Here is a 23,061-nt window from a genome sequence, read left to right on the forward strand (position 1 = left end):
GATCATGTATTCCACAGAGGGCAATACGGTGGATTTTACAGGGTATGTTTTTATCCCAAAAGGATGTGCAGCTCTTGCCCCGATTAATTGTGAATTTTGAACCTATACAAGATTTTAATTATGACGTCTATATCATAACCTCAAGCTAAATGTTGCTACAAAGCCATGGGAAACTGGCCATTATGTTTATTTGGATTTGCCTCACAATACAAATTCAGTGTTCCAGATGTAGTGCATGCGGGATGTGTGAAGCAAACTCGATGGCAAAAGGCTTTCAGACTGGCACGCAGATAATCTTGCAGTTCGACATATAAGAATGTGTGTACAGATTGAGGCATGTCTGGGGGGGCAAACCACTGTGGTCAGCCTAATAATTCATTCAGATATTGTTTACATCCTAGAACACATGTTGTAGTTTTGTCAATGACATTCCAAAACATTCAATTCCTGACACCAGTGCAGGTCTCTTACAAACCAGCCATATTGGCAGATTAGCAGAAACCAGCACTATAGTACTCCAGGCCAGGGCCATATACTGTAGGTCAGGCATGTTTAGCTCATTGACCACGACTCACTTGACATTACTGACATTTTCGAGGAAGCCACAAATCCATCCATTGTAATAAAATCAACTTACAAAAACAATACATGCAGTACATATAGATACAGTATATGTAATCCGACAGATTTAACTTCATGATGGTGTTATTATTTTGTCAAAGTTCTGAAATGTATTCAAAAATGAAATGCAGTAATCCTGGTCTCTCTAAACTGCCTCCCCCTGGCCAGCCGGGGCGCCTGATGGAGGGGAAAGGAACTGGTCGGAAAAACTGTCTGGACGCGCTACGTCCGGCCATGGATATTCACCCCCTGTCAGGTGAAAAGAACCAGCTTTGGACTCCTCATGCATAGAAGGAGGCATGAGGTCAGTCCGCTGCAGAGGAAGTGTATAGCGCCCAGGATTACATTAGATAATTGGCACTGGGTGAAAAAAACTGGGATGCAAAAATTGTGGGATAAAAATTATAATAATTAAAAAAAAGAAGAAGCTGTGAATCAACAACAACATAACAGTGGATAGTCCTTTAAGAATAAGCCAATTTCCATGAGGTCCATGCATTAATACCCATTGGTATATGGACTGGACTGTAACCCAATAATATGACAATCATCATAGATAAACTGGCCATGATCCCTGCATTCATTCACGGCACTATAACCTCCACACTGTGAGGGTGTGGACGGTGCAGATCAGCTGGGAGAACAGTGGAGGTGCATCATATGTGTTCTATTTCTGGAGGAGAGTCTCTCAAAAACATGCCATGGCACACAGGTCTGACGGACAGGACAAGTGTTACGTTATATAGACCCTCCCCTCACTCACATGAGGGCCATGCAGGCAGCCTGCATTCTTCAGGGTAAGCAGACCCTGTGTGTGCGTGTGTGTGTGCGTGCGCGTGCGTGCGTGCGCGTGCAGACATGAGAGTGTGGGCCTCACGGTGCTGGAGCGAGGCAGAGAGAGAGTCAGCGTGGTGTAGACAGTGTGCAGACAGTGTGGACATTAGAAAGCGGCTAGAGCTCTCCGAGGGGGCCCTAGCTGACCGGCTCATCATCATGATGGGGCCATTAAAGCACTGATTGGGGGCCTCTCTCTCATAGGCTATATAAGAAAACTACAAAGACAAAAAACTACAAAAACAAAACCACCAGAAAGGAAACGAAGAAAAACATAAAGAAAAGAACAAGAAGAAGAGAAAAAAAAAAAGAAAAGTAAAAAAAAAAAAAATCCACACAACAATGGTGGCAGAGGAGGTAATGATTACATTGTCGGGTGGAGCGCCATGGGGCTTTCGTCTCCAGGGAGGCGTGGAGCACCAGAAGCCACTCCAGGTGGCAAAGGTAAGACGTGCGGTCTGTGTAGATAGTGGAGAAAGAAATGGTATATACTGTGCCCCAAACAAGGGATGTTTTGTGGTTTGATGTGAGGCATATTATATCATGGATGTGAGAAATATGTCGTAGATTGAAGTTATTGAACAGAGCACCAGAAGGTGAAACATTATATATATATATATATATATATATATATATTAAGCCATTATTTAAGGAGCTGCAAACAAAGTGGAAATGGAATATTTGCTGGCTCTGGCTGGCTGCTATCGCAGTTTGGTATACAGCTGGGCCTGACTGAGGATGAGTCGTCAACTTGTTCTAGATATACTCATTGCGGAATCACATGACCGATTCCATCAACGGTCACATTCAATTTGAATCTTTTAGTTATATAGGTCCTCTATTATGATATAGAGGACTATGTGATTTTGGTTAGAAGCTTTGTGGCATATTATACACTCACCAATACCCATGAGTCATGAGCATATCTGGTTCAGCAATATTGTCACGGGCAGATATATAGGCTTCCGTTGCAGTGCTGCCATTTGAGCTACAGTAAGAAGCTCAAATCACTCCTCCGGCTATGCCAATTTAAGCCTAGGGTTTTCCCTGGAAGCGTGGCTAGGGTGGTAACAACAGAGTTGATGTTACACACATACCGGTATAGGCTACATTCATTGAATGAAGATCTCGTTGAAAAAATGATTCATATAAGAGCCCCATATGGTACATGACAGACCATGGAGACAAACTGCATTGCATCGTCAATAATACAATTATTCACATTTGCATTATTATTAGTAGTAGTAGTAGTAGTAGTAGTATTAGTATTATTATTATATATAATTATTGCTCTGTCACGTCTCCCATGAAATCAATACAATCTTCTCCGCATGAGTAGGCTATTAAACCACAGGGAATTCCACATTGTAAAGGAAGTGCTTTATAACAAGTTTAACGCATTTTGGACGGGAACCCCTTTTGGTGTTTTAAACATTATGTTATAATTTAGCTATTGAAGAATAGCAGATCTGTGGCGCGCTACGAGCTTGTGTAGGTCTGCTATTTTTGAATTAAAAAAAAACGTAAAAATGCGGCACAAATCTTTGAATATATATTCTTTCAGAGCGAACGTTTTTTTTAACTCAGGTCTAAATTGTATGCGTGATCTGTGTGCATGCAATGGGTCACAAATCACACAGAAAAACCAAGCCACATTTGACACCTTGACATGCAGGCCCAACATTTGAATCTTGACCTCTCCGGTTGGGAGAAACCAGAATACCAAAATAAGAATCTGCATTGGCTATAAGAAGGAACCCACCTCATGCATAAACGGTACTAAAAGACGGATATACTTAACCCATTCTGACCGGGCACCCATTTTGGTGTTGGCATCATGTTATGCTTTAGCTATTGAAAAATAGCAGATCTACAAGCTCATATCGCGCCACCGAGTGGCGCGATACGAGCTTGTAGGTCTGCTATTTTTGAAAAATTCGAAGAACGACTGACATTTTTAGAATCTGATCTCAGGTCAGAATGGGTTAATCAGACCTGTGTGTGTCCCGTGGAAACCTCGTATGAATCTGATCTCAGGTCAGAATGGGTTAAAGGGATATTTCACCTTCAAAAAAAGACTTTTGGTCATTTTAATCGTCTACTCAGGCTCATGTAAACACCCCCCGTTTTTAAGTCGCTCAATTCGGTGTTTAGATATTTGATATTAATTTCAGCTGCCCCGCCCCCTTCCTATACATATACAAACCCATTGTAACTTCTAACTCAATGTTTTAACCATGATAGATTAGTCGAAAACACCCGGCCTTTTTTCTTACATACTTATTAGTAGGACAACATCAGTCACCAGAAAAAAGGTTTGATGCCTAATTTATCGTGGTTAGAATAGAGTTAGAAGTTACAATGGGTTTGTATAGGAAGGGGGCGGGGCAGATGAAATTAATATATCAAATATCTAAATACTGAATCGAGCAACTTAACCCATTCTGACCTGAGATCAGATTCATACGAGGTTTCCACTGGACAACACACTGGTCTGATTAACCCATTCTGACCTGAGATCAGATTCATACGAGGTTTCCACTGGACAACACACTGGTCTGATTAAGAACTGTCTGGGGTGTTTACATAAGCCTGAGTAGACAGACCAAAACTTTTTTTTTATCCCACGATTTTTGTAACCCATTTTTCACCCCTGTGTCAATCATCTAATGTGATCCTGGGCTCTACACACCCTCCACCAACCTAGTCCCCAATCCCCATATATGGGGGACAAGGAGAGAGCAACGGACTTGAACTCATGCTTCCTTCATGCCTGAGTGTCCAAGTTGCTCCTGTACACCTGACAGGGGGGAGTTTCCCTGCGGTTGGACGTAGCGCGTGGAAGGAACACGTTATTCCAACCAGTTCCTTTCCCCTCCATCAGGCGCCCCGGCTGGCCAGGGGGATCGAGGCAGTTTAGTGACCAGGATTACTGCATGTTTTTTGTGAGGGTACCTACCCTATAGGGGACACGGGGAGAACATGCAAACTCCACACAGAAAACGTTTTTTATATCCCTTTAAAGGGATTGTGAGATAAAAAAAAAAGGTTTTGGAATTGTTCTTATTTTTTTTAGGTATCTCAATTGCACCCAAAAAACCTGAACTTTTAACATTCAGTATAGATTTTCTGTGATCTGAGGGTTTTCTGGCTCAAACTCTGGCTCTGATTTGCCGGCAGTTTGTGATGTAAGAGCCTGCAAATCCCATATATGTCAATGGGATTTGCCAGCAGATGTCACTGTTTTCACTGTGTTGCCTGTTTTCATTGTAGCTCAAAAGGCTTCCAAACCCCAAAGAAAACTTCAGACCGCAGAAAATCCACTGAATGTTCAAAGTTCAGGTTTTTTGGGTGTAATTGAGGTCATGAAACCTAAAACAAAAAACAAAAACAAAAATAAATGAAAATTAATGTCATAAAACCTTTAAACCCCCATGTATGGTTGAGAAGAGTCCCTTCCCCACAATATCAGAAAACTGAAAATACACAGAGCTGTGGGGAAAGCTTTCGCTGAATATAGCTAATCGACAAGCTTAGTCGTACCGTGTGACGTGTTGTTAGCTTGTCGATCTGCTATTTTCTATGAAAGCTTTCCCCACATGTACGGATGCTGGAGTTACATGTTTTAAACTAATGTTTGGGAAGTGGTCCCTTTTTGTGTGTTTTTATTATATTACAAAAATAACCATAGAACTCCGTAACTTTGAAACACGCAACTATTTTACTATAAATACTCAACTATAAATGTATGACGTGTATGTGTGCGGACTTAAAATACAGTATAAGCCAAGGCATGCATAATATTGCAGTACATGACCTGTGAAAGAAATGATTGGAAACCGCAAAATGAAGGGTATTTATTAAATAATAATTTTCTTTTCTCACAGCATCATTATGTTTATATGGTCATGATTCACCAGGATCCAGGATGGCTTGATTCTATAGGCTTACAATAATAGCCTGAATATTTTTGGGAAATCTCTATGGGAAAAAAATAATGGTATGTCTGAATCGATGGAACCAGAAAATGGCCGCCACATGCTATGCCCTATATAGGCTATATATACGCTTTGGAAAAATACTATTACTAGTATCACTTCAATGTCTACTTACAAAACAATTACTTTTAAAGCGAATAAAAACGTTTTTTTATTTTCATCGTTTCATCGCAAATCATCGTTCTTCTCAGAACTCACTCAAAGACGTCATGCTCCTTCTGCTGTCGTCAGTTGATCAACGATAAATAAAAAAATGGCACGAGAATGCAACCAATGTATGCATTCATTGAGTAAAACCTGGGGTTTGCAATGTACATGTACAACAGATGAGAACAATGTTTCTATAGTACTATTCCTATACTTCTTCACTCTGTTCTGTATCCAAGACTAAATCTGGAAATTCCTATAGGATAAGTCAGTGGTTCTCAACCTTTCCACATGCCATATGGCCCCCCAGAAGAATCATATTTGAACTGGGGGACCCGCGCACCTGCATGCATGACAAGCACATGGAATTGTAGGAGTTGAGGCATAGAACATTTTGTTTGGCTCGGTTCCACGGAGAAATATTGTGAAAAAATAGCAGATCTGTACAAGTTCACACCACGTATAGGTCGGCTATTTTCACAGTTTATGTTTATATTTGACAATTAGGCCAATTTTTGACTATAGTTTGTTGATTACTTTTGGTAATTTATTTTTTTCTGTTCTTTTTTTTTTTGTCTTTTTTCTTCAAAGTACAAAAAATGTCTTAAAAGTCCTTAACCCATTTTAGGCGGGGGAACCCGCTTTGGTGTTAGCATCATGTTATGCTTTAGCTATTGAAAAATAGCAGATCTACAAGCTCATAGCGCGCCACCGAGTGGCGCGCTACGAGCTTGTAGGTCTGCTATTTTAGAAAAATCGAAAGAACGACTGACACAGAAACGTATAGCTTTTTCAGAAAACTGTCGAGGATGTAGAAGACATTTTTTAGAATCTGATCTCAGGTCAGAATGGGAAACCTGTCAGGACGTAGGAGACATTTTTATAGAATCTGATCTCAGGTCAGAACGGGTTAAATTGTCACTTCACTGTGCTCTGCATGCATGCGGGACCCGCCCGAAATCACGTGGGTGTACCCCCTGGTGGTCCTCCTCCTGACCCACAGGTTGAGAAGCCCTGCACTGTGAGTGTTGTTGACTGAGCAAAAGGGCCTTTGAGGGGGCTATTCTTGGTTGAAGAGCGAATGGTCACCGGGTCAGCCAAGGTGTGTGTTACATTACAGCGCGGTATAAAACTTCACCTCAAACACTCTTTTTGCAGATGTGTTTTTTTTATAGATCAATATATCCTGTGTTTCAAAGAGACGCTCAGAAAGTTCTCCTCCAATTTCATGAACAAAGCAGACCAAGATTATGTTATGTAGTATATAGCTACAATGTACTGGTATCGTGCACATATACTGCATTAGTCGACTATACATTCTTCCCTTTCAAAATGACCTCAGGGCAGATACATTTCATGGCGGATAAATGGCCAGGTACTTAAAATCTCCACTTATACTTTGGCTCATTTTGGACTGGGCGGGAACCCCTTTTGGTGTTTTAACTAAGCTAAGCTGTGTTATACTTTTAGCTATTGAAAAATAGCAGATCTACAAGCTCGTAGCGCGCCACCGAGTGGCGCGCTACGAGCTTGCAATTTTTTTGAAAGATCGTAAAAATGCGGCACAAATCTTTGAATGTATATTCTTTCAGAGCGAATGTCTGGCCTAAATGGGTTAAAATAAGAATCTATGCCCCCTTAATAATGCTGTTATAACGTAATACCCCCTCATACAGTGAAGTATGCTGTTTATAACCTCCCTGGAATAGTTGTTGTTGGTGAAATTTGTTGACCAGAATTCCATAACATAGGAGACTTGACAGCAAATCACATTTATGACTGTGGACAGCTGTCTGCCTGGCCTCATCAACGGAGAGCTGTCTGGACTTAATAACTAGTCCATATAGCATAGACTAGTGTTGACTGTCATTTCCACCCACCGTCCATCCGGGCTATGGGACTGCAACCACAACTACAGATCCCAAGCATGCTAACACACTGCTTAAATTTGGGAAAAGTGAGAAATTGGCATCGCCATTATCTCCATTTGCGAATGGTCAATGCACCAGTAACCCGGCAAACCAACCTCACCTGAAACACCTGAAACAATAAGTTACCCATGTGGCTGACAACCTCCACACTCTATAGTCCAGACCATACTGTAAAAAATATGGACAAAGCGTTCCCCGGGTCTAACATGAACAGTAAATTGAAGCCTGTCAGTCCTTGCAATGGAAGTCGCCATCTTTCTAGATCCGTTTTGGCCCAGCTGGCCATTGGCTGGCCCAGACAACGAGGCGGGGCTTTCCCCCCTTCTTCTCGGTTGGTTTTTATTTTGACTCGAGTGGGAGGGGTATCCCTATCATAGACTGTAACGGTAGCCACGCCCCTCAGAACATACGCGACTTTATGGTCATTTTTTTAATTAATGGGACCATCATTTTCCAAAAAGAATATTATGACATTAGAAATGAGACTTTAAACTAGTGACTGGAAGAAGAAAGTATTCATGACCATGTTTATTAAGGTAATACAGTCTAGGTGAAGTTGGGTCCAAATACATGGACTTCTATGGGGTTATGGGTTTTTCTGGGTCCAATGACAGCGCCACAACAGGCCATTATATGAACTTTCATTTCCTTAGTGGCTTCACAAAATATCTGTCTGACTGCCCCCCTGGTCCAGACCCTAGTCTAGATCCTTTCCACTTTTTGATAGGCAAACACAGCTGAAGCCAATTGGCTAACAAACGAAAGGCTAAATACTTTAGCATTTGGCTGAATCCTTTGATTTTAATCTAACTGTTTTACCTATTTCTTTTGTCTTTTTATGCATTTTTTATATGTCGTTTGGTGTTTTTGTACTGATTATGCCTTGATTGACGTGATTGTTGTTTGATATTTTTTATACTTTGTTGTCTTGTAAAGCACTTTGCGCTGCACTCGTGTCATGAAAGGTGCTCTATAAATAAAGTTTATTATTATTTTTATTATTATTATTAAATGCGGGTATATGGTTCATTTAGGTTTAGGTTTACAGTTAACACCGTGCTGGCACAACAAAACACCTACGGGAAACACGTGTTATTACCATCAGCTTAGTGTATTTAACATTCAATGAATTTAACATTCAACGGAAATGTCCATAACTTTACATCATACATGGGCAACTGGCGGCCCGGGGGGCCACATGCGGCCCCCACCTTCACTTAATGTGGCCCTCAGGTTAACACCAGAATACTGATAAATGAGTAGCTTAATGAGCAGTGTTAAAATGTTATTGTCTTTTTTTTAATGTCCAATGAATTTGTATCTAGTTCATAACATAACTATAATTAAAAGCATTTGAAAATGAAATGACAAATGACGCTTTTCAGGATTCCAATTCAAAAATAGCAAAAAAAGATATTCAGGATTTCAAATCAAATATACCGTAATATAGCTCAAATAGCTGCAAGCTCAAAACATGCCGCATTTTGAGCTTGTAGATCAGCTATGTTTTAGAGTTAATAACAGTAATAATGATGCAATGTGGCCCTCTTGAGTGAGTGTTGAAATATGGTGAACTATGTGGTGCATTCACTTGTGGCACACAGTCCGTGTGTGTCTCAGAGCATGTGCTTTATTAATATGGGGGGCATGCTGAAATGGCTTCATACGCAGACTAAATTAAAGGTGGGCATGATGCCATGCAGGCCTTGTGCCTCCCACGGCCAGACCCTGCAGGGCACAGATAGTATATATGATGGCACCAAGTGAAGATCGCAGCTGGCTGCCATCTCTCCCATGGCAAAGTGTCTGTGAGTGCCCCATCAAGCTGCAGAATGTGGTCTATGTCTGTAAGCAGGGTCAAGCTGTCAGGACAAGACCTGCCTGTGCCAATCATTATCTCAAACCAAGATGGCTCGGTCACGTTGCTCTCTAGTCTGTGTAGTGTCCTCCCTCCCGCTTTCCTCTTCGAAATGTATAGGGCAGAGAGATGAGAGAAACATGCACATAAATACAACATGGGAACGTGCGCGCGCGTGTGTGTGTGTGTGCGTGCGTGCGTGCGTGCGTGCGTGCGTGTGTGTGTGTGTGTGTGTGTGTGTGTGTGTGTGTGTGTGTGTGTGTGTGTGTGTGTGTGTGTGTGTGTGTGTGCGCGTGCGTGTGTGTGTGTGTGTGAGCGCATGTGTGCATACGTGCATATACGCGAAAGAGAGAAACAGACAGCTTTACACAAAACATGAAGCATTGACATTAATAAGACACTTTGATAGGCCTAAATAACACACAAAGCAATAAAAGCGTGCAAAATAAACACGTTCAGGCTACGAATGGACATTCGAATACGATAAATGCACATGCACATGCACATGCACATGCACATGCACATGCACAATTGCACATGTGCACATGCACAATATAGCTACAAGATTGTGTCAGCTGAGTATTAACTAATTACATACTTATTCACCTGTGATAATCTGTTCATTGTGTGTGTGTGTGTGTGTGTGTGTGTGTGTGTGTGTGTGTGTGTGTGTGTGTGTGTGTGTGTGCGTGCGTGTGTGCGCGTGTGTGTGTGTGTGTGTGTGTGCGTGTGTGCGTGTGTGTGTGTGTGTGCGTGTGTGTGCGGCGCGCGTGTGTGTGTGTGTGTGTCGCTGCCCTCTGCTGGGACAGGTGCGTAAGCGCAGCAAGGCGTGCAGGGCTGGTTTGCGGGAGGCTGATGAGCTGGTATCCATTAATGAACAACCATGCGGAGGTCTGTCTCACGCCCAGGCCATGGACCTCATCGACAGCTCGCCAGGAATACTTCACGTCCGGGTCAAAAGGTCAGGGGTTTATTACAGTAGAGTTGTATATTATGTTCTTAGTTAATATGCAGCCAATTATGTCTGTGTTGCTGTATATATATCATGAAGAATTGTGATTTCTGCTATAAAAAAAAACAACAACAACAACTTTGAAACTACTGATGTACTGATTCAGACAACATAGACTATAATGACAAAAAGGATTTCTTCAATGTCAAAATACAATTTAGCGTCTGCTCAAATGAGCGTAACAGTAGGATTTCCCGTGCTTGCTTGCTTGGGGGACCTGGTTTATAACTTATAATTCTAATAATGCAGCTTTAAAGAGCAACTAAAACCCAACCCCCAAATGTGCCATGACATCTAATGGTGAAAAGCAGCGTATACTGAACAAGCAAATGGCCGCAGTGTGAATTTAGCCATTTTGATGACTGTATATGCTTCACAAAGATTTGGGTTTTGGGGATTCAGTCACTATATTTCATCTATAGCATTCCTGGCCCTGGTGATGATATCCCGCATGTCTGCTCCAAGGGGCCAGCTAGGCACTCCAATGTTGAAGCGCTGGTCCCTAGTGGTAAGAGGAAGGACTGCAGGCGGACCCGTGGATTCTTGACGAGGAAACCCCGTGCAACCGAGCGCCCAATGTTAAAGCCCAGGTGCACTCTGGGTGCACTTCCGCATTTGGACACCAAAATTTGGTGTCCAAATGCGAAAAATGCAAAAGTGAAATGCTGAATCAGCGAAAAGACGGTACTTCCGGCAGCCTTCCCGGGTGCTTCAAAACGCCACTGAGCAACTTCCACTGACATGAATAGCGGAGGGGGCGGAGCTTCACACTAGTTTAGTCTCTATCCTTTTAATACTCTATGGTCTGCTCCTCTTGCAGGGCACCGGCTGGCTTTCAGTCCGTGGTGCTTGTGACCCGCGCCCCGTCGCCCCGCATCGACAAGGAGTACCGAGCTTCCCTGCAGCGTGCCACGTCGCCGCCCCCCGCCCGTCCGCCGCCGCCGCACCACCACCACCACGCGCCCGTCAGAGAGGTCCACCGGGGGGGGAGCCGCGGCTCCTCGCAGGCCGGCAGCGGCCTGACGTCTCCGCCGGGAAGCGAGGCGTACTACAGCGAGACGGACAGCGACGCTGACGTGGCGGGATACGAGAGGCAGCGCCGGCAGAAGCGCCGCAGCCCCAGCAGCAGCAACGCCGCCGCGCCGGGGAAGCCGCCGGGGGGGCGCACCTCCACGGAGGGCGGCGAGGAGACCTCGGAGATGAGCGGGTACGACAGCGCTCCGGACGCGCGGCGCGTCTATCCCAGCCTGTCGGGTCATGGGCACGGGGGTGTGGGAGTGGGAGTGGGAGTGGGAGGAGGAGTGGGAGGAGGAGGAGAGGGCCGTATACCGGGGGTGGCTCGGAGGGAGGTGGTCTACCACCCTCCCGCTCCGGGACTGTGGTCCTCCCAGACCTCCACGGAGACCTCCTCCGTCATCTCCTCGTCGGCGGACGACCTGCAGGGACCATGCCGCGACGGAGCAGCGGCGGAGGAGGAGGACAGCGGCTTCCTGGAGCCGTCGTCCAATGTGCCGCTGGTGTCCCCCGAGAGGGCCAAGGAGGCTCTGATGCTGGGCTCTCGCAGCCAAATGGTGCCCATGGTGGGGCCCGTGGACAGACCGGTTGACGAGGAGCTCACCACGACCTACGTGGAAAAGGCCAAGCAAGCCAGTGAGTATATCATAGAGTTATTATACAATAGAGAAGACACCCAGAGGAAATCCTGAAGCGCAATGGACATAGTGGCCGAAGAAGGTATTGCAGTTTGGTAAGGTTTGGTCCTCAAACACATGAACGCGCACTATAAGGCTCCGTCCACTCTGCCGGTCGTCGCGCGTTCATGTGTTTGAGGACAATCCATCCAGAATGCACACTGTTCCTAAACCGGAAGGAGGAGTGGATTCGCCTCGTGCGCTTCTGAGCAACTCAATGCAAGTGGACGGGAGGAGAACTTGGGTGTCTTCTCTATTGTATATATACTCTAAGGAGTATATGGATAGAACCTAATATACTTATAGTCGCATGGCAAGTGTCACTGTCAGATTTTCAAGCCAACAACTTCTGTTATTTTCCGTGAGCAAGTATAGAGAATATATTAAAGAGTAATGGACTGTGAAAGTGTGAATACAGTATGTACCCCAAATGGACTAATACAGATTTTACTGCAGAGGCAACAATCAGTCAGAAACTCTCACTTTCTCGTTTTTTTTCCAGTACCTGACAGTAAAGTACAGTACCATCCAATTTCAACGCCAGAGCTCTCTCCAGAATTCTTGAAAAGGCTTGAAGGGCCAAGGTTCCAAAAAGCTAAAACAAAAATGTAGATTTTGTATCTGATTTACATCCCAATGTGCAGGTAAATTCACAGTACATGCCCAGGCAAAAATAATAGTTCAAAATGAAACACTGGTCAAAACAAAGCTCCAAATAACTGAACAAACACACAAAATGAAACAAAGCATGCAGGAACGTAAGAAACTAAAACAGGGGAGGGAAACCTTGGCAGGTGGATGTTATCACGGCTAGCCTCAAGCCAAACTGGACCCCTATACGACCATAAATGACCATGCGGTTCAACAAGATCTATTGACCAAACTAATTATAATCCCTTTGCGAAATTTCAGTTTAAATAAGTTTTACATAAGACTCATTTGGAATGGGGAAATATAATTGGTATATAGGATTTCTTCTATGCCACTTTGTAATGCTACTGACGTTTGTGTGCAACCCTGCTACTGACGTTTGTGTGCAACCCTCTTGAAAACAAATATTACATTATATATTTATGATTATATATATTTTAGGGACATATATATATGTATATTTACCAGCACAGCCTATGTGATCTACTGGTAGATCACGATCTACCTTTAGGGCTAGTGCTCTGCAGGCATGCGTATAGATTCCATACGCATGCCTGGAGCACTAGCATGCAGGTGAGGCAAACCATCACATGGTTAATTGGTATTTTGGTAACACTACTCTATAGTAACTCAAACAAGGCTATAAATACTAGTTATTTTGCACAATTACATAATGATGTAGCCTATATTGACGTTCCAAAAATGTTAAACAATGTTTCCCCAGAGCCAATTCATTCACAGATTATAATAAAGCCAAAAAAAAAAAAAAAGTTCGAAAAATGTTGTATAATATTTTTATGTGTGAAAATTAATAAAAAAAAACTTTGATAAAAAATAAAATTAAAATAAAGCCAAAACATTGATACCAACCGTAAACAAACACGCCTCCTCCTCTACAGCGCTTGGCCCGTTCCAATCGACAGGATTAATGCCATGCATTGCGGAGGAGAGACAACGTGACCCCACGAACAATATTCCACTTAACAGTCAGTGTCAATCAATAAACATTTAAAACTCTTTCAGCCCTTGTGTGTTGAGAATGTCTTCATAATATACACTTGTATGGAAAACACATGCAACGTGACCACCACAATACCAAACGTCCTTCCCAGCCGGCTTGCTGGTGAAATTTGGCAAGCAGCTGCAGTGTGTGTGCATGCAAGGTTCCTGATCATTACTGTCTATATCTAAAGGGTACGGGAAAAAGGAAATTCCTATCCTTTAGTGTTGACTTGGGTCACTTCTTTGGCCAATTATTAGAATGCCTATACTCGAATCAAATAATGTAAAATACACCGATTTCAAGTACTTTATTTAGATTTCAAGAACCCCCTGACCTTACAGACCAACACAAGCACGCTCACAGCTTTCCAGTACCAAAATAGTTTTTGAGTGCTGCGACCACTCCTACAACCAGCAATGTCCGTGTTCACCTATGTGTGGTTCACCTATATGTGTGGTGGTTAATGAGCCAGTATAATGAGTACCAGTAGGGGCGCTGTTGCCAGAAACAGAGAGAGAGATAGTATTAGTGCTGCACGCACTGTTGCCTGCTAATGAGAGAGCGAGAGGGGGGGGGGGGGGAGAGGGGAGTTGCACCACTCAGTTCACACGGGTGTGATTTTTTCATGTATGAGGAACACATAGATAGCGGGTTCAAAACATCAGACCATAGCAATAATAATATGACGTTGATCTGAAAACAAGTCTCTTGTTCCGTACTAAGCCGTCGCATTGTGGGAAAGAAAGGGCTACTTGCAGGCAGGTGACTTGCCAACGTGGTGCCTCTTAGAGAGCTGTGCTGGTACAGGATTTCTATATTTACATCCAGCTCCATGGTCCAATAACCCCTTGCGCTCAACCTGGGAGCTCAGAAAAGCATCTACAGCTGCTAGCAGGTGTCAAGTAGCGGTCCAGGGACCAACTCACTGCACCCACCTCTTTTGCACGCATGTGCTTTCTTCATTCTGTCCCTCCCTCTCTCGATGGTCCCAATGTTTGGAGCTATATTGGCCCTTCCTTGATCATGTAACGGAACATGAATTCCCTTAAAATGTGTATTCACCATGGCCTGCAATGCTGCAGGGTTTACGAAAGCACGACCATGGCAGTTTTACAATAATCTAAATACATAACTGAGATAACTGAAATGGTAGCTCACCAATATGACTAAAACTATTAATAGTTAGTTATTCTCATATAACTGGCCGATAAGAGTCAGCTATCTAGCTACCGTATGCTAGTTAAATGTACTGACAGTGGTGGAAGAAGTACTCACTTTACTTAAGTAAAAGTATTAATACCATAATGAAGAAATAATCTGTTACAAGTAAAAGTCAGGTATTCAAAATGTACTGTATCATAAAAATGTACTAGCAAAAGTAAAAGTACTCATTGTTTTCAAAATGCATAAATTAATCTTGGCTATTTTCAACTAGCCAAAGTGTAAATAGGGCTGAACTGGTTAATGTATGCAAAGTAACTAACTATAGTAACTAAAGTTTTCAAATAAGTTTAGTGGAGTATAAAAGTCAAGAGTCGGCGTCGTACGACGCTTAAAAGGTCTTTAAATGAATAATTTAAGAAATGCCTATGGGGGGAAAATGCATTGGGATTCATTTCCTGGGCCACTCGTTGTTCTGTAAGGGTGGAGGGACTGCGACGCTCTATAGAGCAACCAGCACTGGGCCGTATACTGCTGGGGCAGATCGGCGTGTGCACGCATCCGCCTGGGTGGCCGAGTGGATTGCGGAGCGGTCTAGATACCGGAAGGTCGCCAGTTCTAATCAGCGGTCCGACACGTTAAAATGACCACCGTTGAAGTGCCCTTGGACAAGGCATTGAACCACTATACCATGAAATGCCCCGTGTACAGGGCCTGGCTGTAAACAAGTATCTGATGCTTATAGTCCAGTTACCCTGGGTAAAACTTCATTTACCAGAAGGCATTTCTTCTTCTTCTTCTTCTGACGTCGGACTGCTGGGCAGTTGAGTGACAGGGGAAGGTGGGTTAGGTGACGGGGAAAGGTGGGTTAGGTGTCATAAACGCAAGGTTCCATATAGACCTCCGGTCGCAAGAAGAAAAGAAAAAAATATATATATATATTATATAATATATTATTATTATAAAGCATTGTATATTGACTTACTGTATAAAGTCAAGTATTACAATGCAATGACCTATATACTCTGTAAGTGTTCATTGGGGGTTCTTTGAGTAAAATGGCATTCCTGAATGTGTAGACATACTACTAGAACTACTAAAGAACCTATAGGTGTTTCTACTGGACTCTATAACCTTTGTCTCGAAGCTCAAGTAAAACACATAGTTCACACCTGCTACTGTATACCTACTGTTGGTGGTATATAGGGCTTGCTTGTTTGTTTGTGTGTGCCTCGACGGAGCGGGCGGTAGAGTTTCTGCTGGTTGTGGTGGGGGCCGGTCTGGGCCAAATTCGTGCGAAAATGACCGGGCCGAATTTTTTGTCCCAGTACCAGCCCTGCAACAATGCCCTTATTTCACCACGCCTGGACTATACCGCAATGCTCTTTACTCAAATCTCAACAAAGGATCCACACACCGCTTACAATTAGTTCAGAGTGCAGCAGCAAGACTTATCACCGGGACCAGGAGGTCACTCAGAACACATCACCCATGCAGTTTTAGCATCATTACACTGGCTGCCTGTCACTTTAGGGACCTTCTAGAGGTCCCTAAAACCAATATGGTGACCAAGAGCGACAAGGCATTTGCTGCAGCCAGGGCCCCCCAGGCTCTGGAACAGGCTCCCACTGGACCTTAGGGTTGCTACTAGTTCCCTCACAATTTTTAAAACAAAACTTAAGACGCATTTCTACAGAGAGGCCCTTTTTAACACCTTTATTCCCCCTGACAATGTTGTTGTTATAATTTTTTGGTTGTTATTGCTGTAATGTTTCTGATTACTTGATTGTTTTCATTATGTTGTTAAGCACTTTGGAACACTGTTCAAAAAGGTGCTATATAAATAAAGTTTATTATTTATTATTACTAGACAACAAAGCACCCAATGACCACTTATACAGTAGTGACACTATAATGCATTATACAATTATTATAATGTATTATATAATACAGATACACTATGATCCTCGATGTCCAGGAGTGAACTGTAATAATGAATACATTAATTATACAGTGTCATAAGCAGATTTGAATGCATTATACGTGTGTATATATAGTGCATTGTAGACATGGGACGTTTGTTGATGCAGACAATAATATACTGATTGATCATGTGTGACCAACTTTTATAAGATTCGTTTTTAGAAGTCAAAGTCAACGACTACTTCTTAGAAGTCAGCCATTTAAGAGTCCTTGGAATAGGGCAGGGTTAGGCTATTTGAAGCTAATGGGCTATACTTTAAGATGAAAAATAAATGTACAGGGCTGCCACTGAGTTCAAGATTATAGCGTTCAAATACGCTGCTCAGGGACACTGTCAGGGACAAATGAAGACCTATACAGCTAGGTCCTCATATTATGAGGATTTTAGAGTTTGTGATAATCAGCTTAACGCTGCAACAAGTAAAATGCCATACCGTGGTTTACTGTTTGAAATTCGGCCACTGTTCCAGTAACCTACAAATAGGACCCTCCATTAGCTTGCAAATACATTGGGTAAAGATAGATGTCACAGAAGCTAGTAAGGCGCAAATATATCCTTCACCCATGCAAGCTAATGTGAGAAGCCTCCAGATTTTCCAGAGGTGCCTAAATTAAACTTTAGACCATGATCTCGTTTCTCAAGTTCATGTTTGAATCTGAGAACATCATTGTCCACCCTATTAAAGCCTATATGGTCTCCTATTTGTGCATCATTCTAGAAGAGAAAAGATCCACTTTTCTTGAAGTAACTTTGTGTATTTTTGAATGACTTGGAAACTGTTGACACATCTGTCACGTGTACGTACATAGTTTTTAAAACACCTATTCATTTTGTCCCTATACAGAGTTGAACCGAGGGGAAACGGCACTGGACAAGAATGTGAAGGAGGCCAAAACCAAGTGTCGAACGATCGCCTCCCTGCTGACCGACGCTCCCAACCCTCACTCCAAGGGCGTTCTGATGTTCAAGAAGAGACGGCAGCGCTCCAAGAAGTACACCCTCACCAGCTTCGGCAGCGTGGACGAGGACATGTGCCACGACTCACAGGAGGAGGAGGAGGAGGACGGCGTGTTCCCCGGGAGTGAATCGGAGTTCGACGAGGACGGCTTCTCGGCGGTGCCCGACCCGACGTGGGACAGCGACTACTTGGACATGCTGGAGAAGAGGGCGGCCGCGGGTCCCGCGGCGGGGGGTCGCGGCGGCGGCGACGACGGGGCAGAGGATGCGACCAGTCCGGGGCTGAGCGACTCCACGGGGAAAGGCGCTCAGCTGTTTGAACAGCAGAGGAAGAGAGCGGCCGAGCACGCGAAGAAAGTGGCAGCGGCGCAGCCTCAGGTTCCTGCACAGGCCCAGGCCCAGGTCCAGGAGCAGCCTCAGATGTACCAGCAGAGCCAGTTGCAGCCAGAGATGAACCCGCAGGTGCAGCCACAGTTCCAGCCGCATCACTTGCCCGTCACTTTCTCAGCACTGCAGCCCCCCGTGGCCTTACAGGACGAGGCCCTGCAGCCAATTAGGCACTTCCAACCGGCGGGGCCAGCTGCTGCTGCCGCCGCCGGCTACAGCACGGCTAATGGGGACCTCTCGTACTCTGCGGTTAGCATGGGCGCCGGCGGCGTGGTTATGTCTTCTCCGTCCGTGGCGCCTAAACCGGCCACGGCCTCTGTCACTGTCCTGGCCGCTCCCGCGCCGCTAGCTGAGACGCCGCTGCCGGAGCAGCCTTCCAGTAATGTCCTCAACAGAACTGCGCGTCCCTTTGCGCCTGGTTTCATTACCAACCGATCGGCCACTGCTCCCGTGGTGTTTCGCCCGGCTACGACAAAGAGGTCCCAGCGCCCTGCCTCGGCGGCGGTTTTGCCTGCACCGTCGTCGTTCTCCGCCTCTATGGACCCAGCCTTCAATGTTCCTTCACAGCCGGCCACTGGTCCTCCTCCGCCAATGTTTTCTTCTCCGTCGTCTATGCCTCATGGCGGTCCCTTCGCTCCAACACCAGCGTTCTCTGTTGCCCCACCAAATTCAGCCCACTTCACGTCTGCGGAGATGATTCCTCCGGGGTATGCTGCTTTCGTGCCCACCAGGTCAATGCCCCCTGCAGCTCCATATGCACCGACGGCTCCAGCCCCGGTTCCTACCGTGCTCCAATCTCCAGACTCGTCTGCTCCCGTTCCGCACCTCAGAGTTGCCCCGATGCCTCCGGTCCAAGTGTCCGTAGCCCAGTCGCCCCCGGCCTTAGTTTCTACCGCCCCGGTAGCTCCAGTGTCCGTGGTCTCTCAACCGGACGCCACGGCCCCGACCCCGGTCCCGGGGGCGACCGGACGCACAGGCATCTTACTTGAAGCTCGACGGCGCAGCGGTAAGCCCAGGCCCATGTTCAATGTTCCCGACGTCAAGAAGAGCTCCCCCAATCCCGATCTACTGTGCATGGTGCAGAACCTGGACGAAAGGCCCGTCAGACACCGATACGGGCCGCCTTCTGAAGACTACTACGACGCGGGAAATGACGAGGACGCTGAAAGGGGCCGGATGCCTCCTCCGGTGGCACCCAAGCCGCGAGTCATCCACGAGACCCCCCAGATTCCTCAGGCGGAGGGAAAGGGGGCCCAGCTGTTCGCCAAGAGGCAGAGCCGCATGGGCATGTACGTGGTGGACACGCCACCCGAGACCCCGTACCAACAGGAGTTGTCCGCCCACCCGTCCACCCAACCCTATAATGACACCCCATACAATGTCCCCTCACAGTGGAAATACTCCCCCAACATCCGGGCACCGCCGCCCATCGGCTACAACCCACTCCTAGCCCCCTCTGTCCCTGTTGGGCCCCAGAGGGACACAACCAACGCCGAGAGCAAGGCCAGAGGAGGCACGTCCGCCCAGAGAGAAGGAATCAAGGCCCTCGATTTCATGAGACGGCAACCGTACCAGCTCAACTCTGCCATGTTTAGCTACGGGGGCAGTGCTGCTAACCTGTCAGCGATGCCCTCCTATCACACCCAGAGGCAGCAGGGTGACCACACTACAATGGTCGGTAGCTCACTAGCCCAACCCAGGCAGATCCCTGTCAAGGCAGCGCGTGTGTATGAGATTAAACGTTTCTCTACACCTACACCCATGACAGCTGCAACACTGTCACCCAAAGTGATAGCGCCGCGTTCGGCCACCACCCTCGGAGAGCGCATCTCCCACTCCAACATGATCTCCCCGCCTCCCGTGCTTCGCGCTCCATCCCCTGCTCGGGCGTACGCTGCGCCTACCCCAGCTTTCGCCCTAACCTCACCTCAACTACGCATTTCCCAACCAATTGGCCTGCCAAGTCTTCCAAGAATCTCCGCTCCCCCCGTTCCTAATGCCGTGCCCAATGCACTCCCCACACCCTACACGCCGGTGTCGTACAACAGCGGCCTCCAGTCAGCCAAGCAATTCCAGAGTGCCCCCGAGCTGAGTTTCCTTGTTTCCAACTTGCCCCCGCTGAAGGCCAATCCGGTTCAGGTGGCCAGGCCTCGGTTTGTTGCCACCAAAGGGGGCATCCAACCTCGCATCTGGAGGCCAGGGGCCATGTGAGCAGGAGTCTAATTAGTGATAACAGTCTTGGACAGCATCATTTAATGTTGACCACTAAACTACACGAGAAGAAATGGAGAACCTTGTGTTTTAGTCCAGAAGGTCCAGGAACTGACAATGCTTGTGCAATGTGTGTGTGACAGGGAATATTTGGTTGTAGTACCAGATAAGCCTAGACAAATCTTTTGCTCAAAATGCTGCTCCACACATGTATGTCTTCGCTGATACAGTATATGTATTTACACATTTATTTGAGCTGTTGTCAACAACAATGAGAATACATCACACAAGTGCTATAATAACTTATATAATGCCTGTTTCTATTTAAAATTTTTTAACTTAAGATATCTGAAACATATCTAAAAGAAATGAATGGTGCAGGTCTTTCAACTATAACAACTACTAACAGCTGCTAGGGAGTTTACTAAGTGGTGGAAAATCACATGGCCAAAGGTCGCACTGATCAGAGAAGGTGTCTTTCTGCTATTCAATAATATATATGACATTTGAAATAAGATGACATGAAGTTAGTTTTTGAAAAGCATTCTTATTCATATTTGCATGACAAACCAAAGCGGTGCCATTTCAAAGTTTCTATGGCCTTTCTAAAAGCCTAAAATCCCATTCTTGTCAACCAATGAAGTGTCATTAATGTTATTAAGCTCGTCAGCACTTAAAACGCACTTAGGGCATGTATTTTGCGTGTCTTAAGTACCAGGTCTTAAGACCTGGAGGCGTGAACAATGCCATTTGGCTATTCTGAGTGGCCCAAGAGCATTGACCACGCCTCCAGGTCTTAAGTTAAGTAATGAGACCTGGTACTTACAGTAAGACACGCAAAATACAGCCCTAGTGTCACGTGACGCCTTTGGACGCCTGTTTGCGTGTATGTACCCCGTTGCCGATTTTTTTATATAAATTAATTCGACTTAGCTGTGTCCAGTTCCCTGTGTAACGCTCCAGTGAAAGGATCCGGTACAAACCGGAAATTAAAATTCCGCTGGCTTATGCTTGCTATGGGACGCAGCATCTTAAATATCGTAAATATCTCGGAATCCCTTTTTAGACCAAAATGCAAGCTTGGTTTGCACCCAAGTATGTTTTGGGTGTATTAAATTACAATCATTGGACATGTTAAATTAAAATAGCGGATTTTACTTCCTGACTCAAAAGCCCTTTCAACAGTATGGTGTACAGCCATTCACTTTGCATTGGTGGAAAAAGCGCTGCTCTCAGCCACCACTAGATGGCAGTCAATGTTAACTTCATTTTAGTTGTTCAAACTGTTACTTGTTTTTGGCATGGGTCACACTCAGCAGGTGCCCTGGCTGTCACATTACACAGTATGTCACTGGATATAAAATGCTTGTGAGTCACACTTGGGCAAAAACAGACCTTCTCTGTACCAGTGTGGCCTGTTTGGATGTATGTCACTCTCATCTTGTATTAAACCAATGGCACTAATGATTGAATGTGTATTTTGTTTTAACGAGACTGAACTTTGAGAAGGGCCAGAGATGACTAACAGAGGCACCGGCATTAAAAGATGGGTATGTGAGAGTGACTGGATATGAATAGATGCAGGACTGCTGCATGACGGTAAGGGCTTACAATTTAGCCTGTATAGGTTAAGGTCTCCATTGGCATATTATGTTGTTTCAGGCTATCCATTTTAAAGGATGGAAAAACATGGGACAGTATACCACAAATGTGAGACATCTGATTGGTTCCTGGTTTTGGAATACCACAGCCTGTTGAAATGAAATGACCGTGTATAGGAAAGTTTGGATTCTGTAGCAAGGTGTTGTTGCAATAGGAAGAAAAGAGAGGGGTGGGAAAGCACAGAATTCCAATTATGCCGGTGTCTGTAAGTAAATGAGAAGGACATTTGATATGATGCCGTACATGTTTGAATGGCACAGCTTGAGGCAAATGGCTTATACTTTCGATATGCCAATGCTGGTATAAGCAGTGAAGTTAAAAGGTTAAGTACTGGAGAGATGAATGTGTTATTTTTTTTGTTGCAGGGAAATTGACAGTGAAGTGCTGAAACGATACTATTTTGTTTTCATTTTTTATCATTTCTAAAGATAGTATTATCTCAGAGAGGCTGTATCTTTTATTCGTTTTATATCTGCAAAAACCTAAAAGTTGTGGATATAGTTTTGGTTATGTGTAAAATTATAAATAATGTACGTGTTCCTGATTGTAGCTATAGATTAATGAATATAAAAATGTTTGTGGATTATGCTGCAATAAAGTAGGGCTGTACATGCTCCGTACTGACTTTGGAGACAAGCCTGTTTTTTAGAGGAAAGTTAAATGTTGAGGTATTTTTTACTTTACTGAAGTATTTCACTAAAATTATTTGACAACTTTAGTCACTATAGTTACTTTGTAGATTTTTTAATATTATTAGAAAACCTATATTTACCACTTCATCCTGTGGACTATTTGAAAATAGGCGATCTACAAGCTCATTACTTTTTCCACCATCACTGCCCACTCTTGTTCATTGTGTGTCCTTCCATGCACTGGAATTATACAATGTGGAAGATTGCAATATTTTATAATAAATGTAAAATATCCAAAGACACGTATAGCCTTATCAGATA

The 23,061-nt window shown here is 44.6% G+C and overlaps 1 protein-coding gene across 1 annotated transcript; it reads left to right on the top strand.

The window, feature by feature from the left end:
- Positions 1–1,528: 1,528 nt before the first annotated feature.
- synpo2la (synaptopodin 2-like a) lies at positions 1,529–22,733 on the top strand. Its single transcript, XM_080781760.1, has 4 exons — positions 1,529–1,899; positions 10,199–10,350; positions 11,222–12,051; positions 17,736–22,733. Exons 1-4 carry the CDS (start codon positions 1,798–1,800, stop codon positions 20,444–20,446), a joined length of 3,795 nt encoding a protein of 1,264 aa, XP_080637886.1. The 5' UTR covers positions 1,529–1,797; the 3' UTR covers positions 20,447–22,733.
- Positions 22,734–23,061: the final 328 nt, after the last annotated feature.

This window comes from Protomyctophum bolini (genome assembly GCF_963924005.1).
Source record: "Protomyctophum bolini genome assembly, chromosome: 14".
Taxonomy (NCBI): Eukaryota; Metazoa; Chordata; class Actinopteri; order Myctophiformes; family Myctophidae; genus Protomyctophum; species Protomyctophum bolini.